General features: G+C 41.3%; 1 protein-coding gene across 1 annotated transcript in view; it reads right to left on the bottom strand.

Moving 5' to 3' along the window:
* Positions 1-657: 657 nt before the first annotated feature.
* LOC146863361 (cytochrome c oxidase assembly protein COX18, mitochondrial-like) overlaps positions 658-9790 on the bottom strand; it is a 33417-nt gene continuing 24284 nt past the window's right edge. The window contains exons 4-6 of the mRNA XM_085642794.1: positions 3054-3175; positions 2354-2461; positions 658-886 (exon numbers count right to left, since the gene is read on the bottom strand). Of these exons, the coding sequence (XP_085498920.1) occupies positions 713-886; positions 2354-2461; positions 3054-3175 (404 nt within the window). The 3' untranslated portion in view covers positions 658-712. The remainder of the gene's footprint in view (positions 887-2353; positions 2462-3053; positions 3176-9790) is intronic.

Genomic DNA, 9790 nt, shown 5'->3' with positions numbered 1-9790 from the left:
GCTTCTAAAAGCTTGGAATTGAGATTTCCAACCGGAGCGGAAAAGTTGCATCCGAACCCAATGGCGGAAAAAAACAATCTAAGGATGGAGTTGATGCCCATGCGCACTGTAGTCCAAGGGAGGAGTCACCTATCTCGTGACCAAAGACTTCTTCCGAAGACAACAACAACCTTTAACAAAGATTCTGGAGTGAAGTGGAGTCTGAGAGGACCAATTACTTGATTCAGAGTTTCTCTTATCCTGATAGTGTGCACAAGTTTATTTACGATTCGAAGTTAAACCACTCCTCATCAAATGCAGAAACTCAGTGCTTCTTTGGAATTTGAATATTTACACAGTACTCACTGCAGAGTCAATTTAAACCGCATTTTTTCATACCAAAAAAATAAGCATGCAATGAAAACTCAATATGTTGCAGAATTCTAGTCTAAATAAAAAAGGAATTGAATCATTTCATTATTAAATTTGAAGGGGGTCTGCCGTAATGACTTAATGTATTTGAAGGTAATTATGAAATTCTTTAACAACTTGTCCTGATATTAAAACAATTTGTAGGTGAAACATAGTAATTCTAGGGCACTACACATTATTTTAAATTTGGAGTCCACATAATTTGGCAACAGTGGTATCCCGACTAATACATGAGGAGAAAAAAAACATCTTTTGAGAGGTTTTATTAGATTGCTCAAGTTGCTCCACTTTGGTGAAGGAATCATTTCTTTAAAAAATATTTTGTGTACAAAGCAGTTGCTATATCTTGGTACGGAGTGTCAGAGTCCGACTTGGTACTGGGAATCCGGAAAGCCTGGCGCAGTGCTGGAGAGCGGAGAAGAAGATTGTGTGCTAAACCCACACAACTGGAGGATAACCAGTACAACGCCATAGACTAGAAGGAGAGAGAATAATTGAAACATGAAACATTTCTCTGACTTGTCATTAAAAATATTGTGTAGAAAATCTGTTTTGGATTCCTTTAACAAAAAAAGATGCAACAGTCAAACAAACACAATATCGAGAGAACTCACAAACACACATTAAGAGGCTTGTCCACCTGGCTCTTCTCTAATAATAGCGACCTCGTGATTTTATGGTGCAGTTTGGGCCTCATAAAAAAAAAAAAGTCTAGCTGGTCGCTTTTGAAAATGACTTGTGCAGAAAAAGCAGACAAGAGGTTTTTGCTTGGAAACAGCATGAGGTAGGACTGTTATCTCAGTAGTATCGCACAATGACATTGGCAATTTGCTGCTTCATAGCAGATTATTTTAAATCACTCCTTTCATTAGGCCACTTTGGGTCTATAACCCAGCCGCTCAAACTCTAACTGTACATCTGAAACATCAGCTACTTGGGCCTGAGAGACCTCGCCACCTTTTAGTTATCCACAACATGGAGCCCAGAGTTTTACCACACTTTCTGCCAACTTCAGGACCATCACATCTGGATATGACTTCATGCTACCAAGACACCTCTTTTCTAGTCCTAGTCTTTCCTTTCACAAGTCACTGGCTTCAAGTCGAATGTGCCAGTAGGTTGAACGGGAATGAACCAAAACAACAAGTCTCAGAACGGACTAATGTGATGAATGAAACTCTACACAAAACAAAGATATTTTCACAACAAGGCATCACGTGGCAACCATAAATATGTATTATCTAAAAGGCCATGTACAAGGACAACCCAGCCGAACATTCCTTACAAACAAGCTTCCCTCAGTCAACAGCACCCACAAGGTCCTTCAAAATCTGAACCAAAGACAATCCCTGCTGGAGGACATTCATTTAGTGTTGTGTCCCAACATGTCTGCAGCCAGCCCTTCCCCACCCTTGTTGCAACTCCGTTAACTCCCAAAGACCAACTTCAAGGTATAGACCTATCAAAACCTATGGGAGATTTAAAATACGAAGGCAACCCATAACCAAACCACATATGTTCAAGCATATAAATTACCAAATGATTCAGCCTACCCAGCCAATCTTCCTCTGTGTCCACCCCTCCTGCCCCCCCCCCCTTTAGTCTCCCTCATCTGCAAGACCCATTTGGGATCCTGGAAGCCGGAGACCCACCCATCAGACCAACTGTACTAAACAGAGACCCTTGGCTCCTGTTGCTACATTGCTGGAGTACTGGAGAGTACCGCAAGATGATGAATACTTCTAATAAACTATAAAAAGCAGCATCACTGTCCATGTGACATATTTGGCATGTAAGAAGAAACAAATAAATATTAATAAGCACCCCTTCAATTCAGTGTGAGGGTTCTAAATGCTGCACTTGGTGGATAAGCTGCCTCAACAGGGTTTATGGAACGATGCTTAAGGACCGTGTATTATACAGACCCATCAGTGGTACTTACAGAAGGAACAGTGGCAGCGATGGGGATCATAGCTACAGAGACTGCACGGATGAAGTTGGTAACATACTTCTGAAATCTGGACAGCTCAATTTTTCTTATTGCAAACATCTGTAGAGAAAGATACCTTTGATTTAAAAATGGTAAACAGCTGGTTGCCGGAAGAATGGTGTTGAAGTTCAAAAGCAGCAGACATGCACGAACGCAAACACCACAAACTTCTGATAGAGAACACCATGTGTACAATAACACATGTACATCAAACGCAACACTGATATGCCATACTGTTGCCCATCGCGTTGCTCACAACTGTGCCCGCTACCCACTTATGTCATACACAACATACAATTCTTTAGACTGTCAAATACACGTTTTTCCCAATACAACAAACCACCTAGAAACACAAAAGAACTAGGTAAATATCTTACATTCTAGGAAAACAATGTACAGAATATTTAACATACATGGAAAGGCTCTACAGGAGATGCGCCTCTTCAGAGCACCTCATGGAAAGGCCAAGGGACCCTGTGAGCGAGGCATAGATAGGGTGGACATCTCGTGCCTCAGGGCTTGTTAAGGAGACAATGGTAGGTGGACGATTTGTGTACACCTGCCAGTGATGAAGATTGGGGTACTATTCTTGAACGCGAGGCACAAGAATTGAAAGCAATGTTCTGCATAGTGGGATTTTAAAAATAATCACCTCCACGATGAGCAAATTCAAGACTCCTAGCGAGATTGGAATAATCCACGTAGAATCTGGAAGAGTGAGGTCAGGAAACCACAAGGTGCCGCCTTCTGTTAACTGCATCCTAACAGATTCAACTGTGAACCAAAAACAAGTATGTAACACTCTTATGGAAACATGATTATGTATAGAAGTGATTTCAGTAAGATGTACATCAGGTAACAAACAACTCGCATTAGATATATATGTTCCCTTTCAGTGTTAAATTAGTTGCTCACACGTGAGCAATAAAAGTGTAGGTCATTAAAATAAAATATTTGATCTGTCATGCTACGGAGTGGACCTAAAATGTGTTAGTGTGATCAATGGCTTTCAGGCGTATCTTCAAAGTTGCACATTACAAGGGTCAAACATGGTTAGCGTGTCCCTGCAGCAATGATAGGGACTCCAAAAGTATTCATCATTTAACATATTTCTAGCAAATGAATGTAGCGATGACAAAGACTAAGGGACCGATTCACAAAGATAACTTACACTTTTGAGTAAGTTTACACTTTTGAGTAAGCCAACTACGTTACGGTAGTCACAAAATGCAGTTTTGTAGTTACTTCACTTTTGTGGCAACCACAGGTACAACAAAACCTTCCCATTTTAAATAATGGAGATTGTGGCTTGAAATAAAACCGTATAGGAAATAAAGTTAAAATAAATTATTTAAAACAGTGAAACATTAACATTATTTAATGTTAAAAGGTATGCAAAAACTGTAAATATGCATTATTGAATTATAAAATATTTAATAATATTTTGAATTTTAAAAATAATGTTACAATTAGAACAAAAGTATAAGTTACAAAAAAAGTTCAATTTGTGATTACCAAAACAGTTAACTTACTCAACAGTGCAGTTTTTTTTTTTTTGTTTTGTTTTTTGTTTTTTAAATAAGGCCAATGAGTCGCTCTGTACTTTCCCAAAGTGACGCTGGAAGGAAGGATGTATTTAAAGGAGACACTTAACGTATGGGATTTCCAGACAATGTTATGGTGTTATCTTGAATGGTTTCCAGTCCTCTCAGTCTACATTATTACTCATATATGGGTTCCCTCAGGAACCAATAAGATATGCAAGCGTGAATCATCCAATCATCAATGGTAATGATTACCACATACACAAGTTTAAGGTTAGAATATAATGGACATTCAACTTAAAAGCATTTGTGAATCTGAAAAATAACAATGCAGATTGTACAATTTAACATATTATACATGTAAAGCGTAATGGTAGCAAGCTGTTCCAAAAGATGAAATGTGAAAGCGGCAAGTTGTTTGTGTGAATCACACATAGCAGTGTCAGGGAAATATAGTACGTATTTACATACAGGTATGGCTACTAATGATTTATATGCACAGAGGGCAGAGACTAATAATTCCCTCTAGGTATTGTAACTAAGGAGTATAGGCAGTTTATAATGTAAGAAGCGGACTCTTTCTTTATTATACCAAAAAGAGGTATCCTGTGCAAAGAGTCCAGGTATTCCCTCACAAGTGGACAGGGGTCTGCTCTAGCAATCCTAAGGTGCTCTTCTGGGGGGGTAGTGTGGTCGAGCAGCCATAGACTTATCAGAGAGGAGTGTTGGACATCTGCAAAAACAGAGTCAATAAATGATGCACATGACTCAATAAGGAGATCCACACCAATTTATAAAAATTACTCTCATCATTATATAAGTTTTGACACCAAGACAATCAAAATCAGGTAAGTACGTTTCGAGATAGAAATACTTTTTAGGTTTCAAAAGTGACAGTACAATTTTTAGAGAAAGCAAAGTTATTGTATGGAAGAAAAACAAATACTGCATACAGGTACTTCACAGCGACTTGTGTAACCAATCTCCTGGACTTAAAGTATGGGCAAGGTCCAAGGCAGCAGCACTGGGATGGCCGGGTGCAGAGGTGCTTTTCAGCAAGGGTGCAGAGGTGCTTTTCAGCAACAGGTGCCCAATGTTATCATATGGGGAAAAGCATGTACTACATTCGGGCACTTCACGGTGACTTACAGGACCAATCTCCTAGACTTAGGAAGAATATGGGGAAACGTCCAAGGCCACACCAACAGGTCACCTCAGGAGGCTCTGAGACGTCCGGGTGCAGAGGTGAGCTTCTGCATTGGGTGTTCAATGTTAGTCAAAGGGGATCAGTCAGGTGGGAAAGAGGCTATAGGTTTGGGCTGGGAAGCTAGTCAGTCTAAACCAACAGGGGAAGGGGGGGCTTCAGGCCTCACGATGCTTGTGGACGTTGGGACAGTTTCGGCCCACTTACACTCGGTCCCGGGGCGACAGGTGCAGAGTGTCTTGAGATGTCTGGACTTTCACAGCTGAGTCACTTGCAATCAAGGGGGCTGCATCAAGAGGCTGAAGGGGGCGTCTAAGAGTCCCCTCCTGGCAAACCCAAGGTGGGCTACTTCTCTAGAGAGCTGGGGGACAACGCTGGTACCCTTAGTCCACTTCATCTCTGGCTTGGAGCGACAGGTGTTATGGGCTGGCTGGAGTCCTCACGGTCCTTTCTTTGGTATCTGCAGGGTTCAGGGGAACAGCTCTGTTGCTCCACAGGAGTTCCTGAGTCTGGGCAGAAATGCTGGCAGTCCTCCCAGGCTCATGGAGGCACAGCAGTATGTAGGGAGAATCGACTTTGGCGCACTTGTCGGGAACAACAAACAGGCGCTCAGTCAGTTGCTTCTTCCACAGTTCTGTCTTTTCACGGCTTATCAGTCCTTACAGGTCTGCAGGATCTGATTTCCTGATGCCAGGGGCTCCCCTAAATACTGGATCTGGATTATGGGGTGTTGGGGGGGGGGGGGGGGGGGGGGGGGGCGGAGTGTAGGGTAGTAACCAATGAGCTACTTACTCCTGGGGTCACTACGCCCCCTATATGATCACTTCCTCTAGGAAGTGGCCAAGTGGCCATAATTCTGTCCCAAAGTTTCTAAGTTTGCCATCACAAAGATGGCTGACTTGATTTTCATACTCACTTCAGGTAGCCTACCTTAGTGGTGTAACTAGCCTTAAGGTGAACATGCCACACTGACTACAAATGTTCCCACCTGTCTAAATGCCAAATGGGCCCTGGACATGGGGGGTGCATCCTCTCCTGTGAGAGAGCGGATTCGCATAACAAAGGCGGTGGGCTCTTTGAAGCTCCTTGCCTTGGAATGCTAATTTGAAGCTCCTTGCCTTGGAATGCTAATTTGCAGGTCATTTGGTGGGAGGGAGAGTAAACACCCTCTGCTAGAGCAGGCTTTGTTTCTGACCTCCTGAGAGCAAAGGCCCTCACCCCTTGGGGTCAGAACCTGGTCTGTGGTGGCAGGCTGGCTAGGACCGGTCAAATCAGCACACTAGTAGTTGGTAGGTTTTCAGGAGGCAGAGTAATTGATACGTTTTTAGGAGGCACCTCAAATGTGTCCTCTGGGTGCATGTATTAATAAACCCATCGCTGGAATCAGTGTGGGCTTATTAATACGAGAATTTCGATACCAAACATCTCTAGTTTCAGCGAAGACATCATGTAGCGTGGGAACTCGTTTTTGACCAGTGTCCAGCATTTAAAATAGATTTTCTGTTTATGGTACCGGACAACGGCGGACACAGAGACCGCACTACCCGGTGTAGTTCCCTTGGTATTACCTAGTAGTTAGAAATAGAGTGAGCGTGCACAAAAACAAACTCCAGCACTTGCCGTTGAGAAGTGCCAACTACTTAGCAGACAACTGAAGGAATAGGTTGGTGGAGTGGTGCACCGCTTATTAAAACGTCAATGACATCAAAGAATCAAGTAAGTCTTAGTAGGTGATAGGTCTCTTTTATTTTCCAAGACAAAGATTTAGCCAGCCAACGCGTTTCGTTCATAAAATGAACTTCTTCAGGGCTGTAAATTATAATGAGAACAAATAATTAGTGTACACCTAACAATTAAATATGTACACATCGAGTATTGCGTACAATATGGTGACACAGAAGTGAATACGGAAACAGGTAAAGATGTGAGAAGGAAAGAAGAAGTTTAGGAAGGGGGAAAAGTTGAACCAGTGAGCAAGTGACAAGTATATCATAAAATAAAAGTGGGAGTGGGTTGTGGGGGAAGGAAGGGGAAAGTAAAAAGTAACCAAAGAGGGGGGGGTTGAGAACAAAAAGGAGTGACATCTTATATTCAAGTTAGTATTGAACTATATTTAAGGATTGAAAGTTTGACCAAAAAGCTAGAGCCAAGAAAACAAGGAAACCAAGAAAACAAGGAAAGGCACACGGAGCGGTGTATTGTAGAAAAAAAAAGTCTTTGATCCAATGGTGTCTTAAAATGCAACTGGGGGTTGGTCATTACATCAGAAACCCTAAATGCACGAATACTATATGTACAAAGTATACTACATTTTATAATGTTGCTGGTACAAAAATATCGGAAAAGCACAAAGCACTGGAAAACTGATTATAATGATGGTAAAAAATATATATATACACACAACACACCTTAACACAAAAGGCAACGTGAAAAAACACCCAAAGCGGTACTTGGTTAATATGCATCAGTGCTCCCTGTCCACATAATTCATTTGAACTGTATACATAACCTAAATAATGCAAAACGGTTGTAGGTGAAACAATAAAAGTCATAAACATCTGTATTCCTGTCATGATTAAGTTAAGAGAACAACCCATCTGTGCTGCGCCCGAGATTAGATATAAATGTATGATAAACAAAACTGAAAAACTCGAACATGAATAATATAGGATAAACAGTAAAGGTGGTGATTACCATTGACAAATAATATTAAGGGGAATGAGGGCCATTTGACCCACATTGGCTTTCCTTTTATGACTTTACTGTTTATCCTATATTATTCATGATCGAGTTTTTCAGTTTTGTTTATCATACATTTATATCTAATCTCGGGCGCAGCACAGATGGGTTGTTCTCTTAACTTAATCATGACAGGAATACAGATGTTTATGACTTTTATTGTTTCACCTACAACCGTTTTGCATTATTTAGGTTATGTATACATTACATATACAGTTCAAATGAATTATGTGGACAGGGAGCACTGATGCATATTAACCAAGTACCGCTTTGGGTGTTTTTTCACGTTGCCTTTTGTGTTAAGGTGTGTTGTATATATATATTTTTTACCATCATTATAATCAGTTTTCCAGTGCTTTGCCGATATTTTTGTACCAGCAACATTATAAAGTGTAGTATACTTTGTACATATAGTATTCGTGCATTTAGGGTTTCTGATGTAATGACCAACCCCCAGTTGCATTTTAAGACACCATTGGATCAAAGACTTTTTTTCTACAATACACCGCTCCGTGTGCCTTTCCTGGTTTTCTTGGTTCTTGGCTCTAGCTTTTTGGTCAAACTTTCAATCCTTAAATATAGTTCAATACTAACTTGAATATAAGATGTCACTCCTTTTTGTTCTCAACCCCCCCGCTTTGGTTACTTTTTACTTTCCCCTTTCTTCCCCGACAACCCACTCCCACTTTTATTTTATTATATACTTGTCACTTGCTCACCGGTTCATCTTTTCCCCCTTCCTAAACTTCTTCTTTCCTTCTCACATCTTTTTTTACCTGTTTCCGTATTCACTTCTGTGTCATCATATTGTACGCAATACTCGATGTGTACATATTTAATTGTTAGGTGCACACTATTTATTTGTTCTCATTATAATTTACAGCCCTGAAGAAGTTCATTTTATGAACGAAACGCGTTGGCTGGCTAAATCTTTGTCTTGGAAAATAAGAGACCTATCACCTACTAAGACTTACTTGATTCTTTGATTGTCATTGACGTTTCAATAAGCGGTGCACCACTCCACCAACCTATTCCTAAAATAGATTTTCTGTTCACTTGTACTGGCAGTAATTGAAATGTCTACTACAGGGGCATATCTGCTTATGCAGATATACCCACACATGTAACATAATGAACCCTGTCTTAAGGCTGTAAGGACTGCCGTAGGGGTAACTTACAAATATTACATGCAGTATTAGGGGACATGGCACACAACAGTGTTATGTTGTGTTTACACCTTTTCCAGCACTGTGTTAAAGTGCCTCTTTTTTTTGCATGGTTAGCCTCCATTTTTTCCTGGTTTTGATGTAGTTTCAAATGAAGTACACAGAGTCCCTGCCAACCAGGTCCCCTGAAACAGTGCTTCTTACCCAAAAACAAATCCCCAATTGGTACTTCTACCCACTGTAAGCCCCTGGTAAATATTACCTAAGCACCTAGGGTCTGAGAGCTGAAGAGGGTCTCTTGGGACCCCCCCCCCCCCCTCACTGGGACCATGCCACTGCCCTTGAAGCTTGCATGCTTCTGTGAGGAAGAAAACTACAAAGTCAACATGGCACCCTGCCTGGGTGCCATGCAAGCTAACACTGTCTGAAGGTATAGGTAAGTAACCCCTATAGCAGGCTGCACTATACCACAAGTAAGGGCATATCTGCATGAGCAGATATGACCCTGCAATATTGGGGTCCATTTCCTAATATTGTAAGTGCCAGGGAAGCCACAGAGAGTACATGGGCTGGAAACTTGACAACTCAAGTTCCACAGCACCATGATGGCTTCACTAAACACAGGAGTGTTTGGTACCAAACTGCACCTTACAATAAATCCACACTGATGCTAGTGTGGGATATATTGTACCATGTACTCAGAGGTGCCGCCTGCAAACCTACCAACCCTGCTGTG

This window comes from Triturus cristatus, chromosome 2_2, assembly GCF_964204655.1.
Source record: "Triturus cristatus chromosome 2_2, aTriCri1.1, whole genome shotgun sequence".
Classification (NCBI taxonomy): Eukaryota; Metazoa; Chordata; class Amphibia; order Caudata; family Salamandridae; genus Triturus; species Triturus cristatus.
This window is presented reverse-complemented; position numbering and strand designations above follow the sequence as displayed.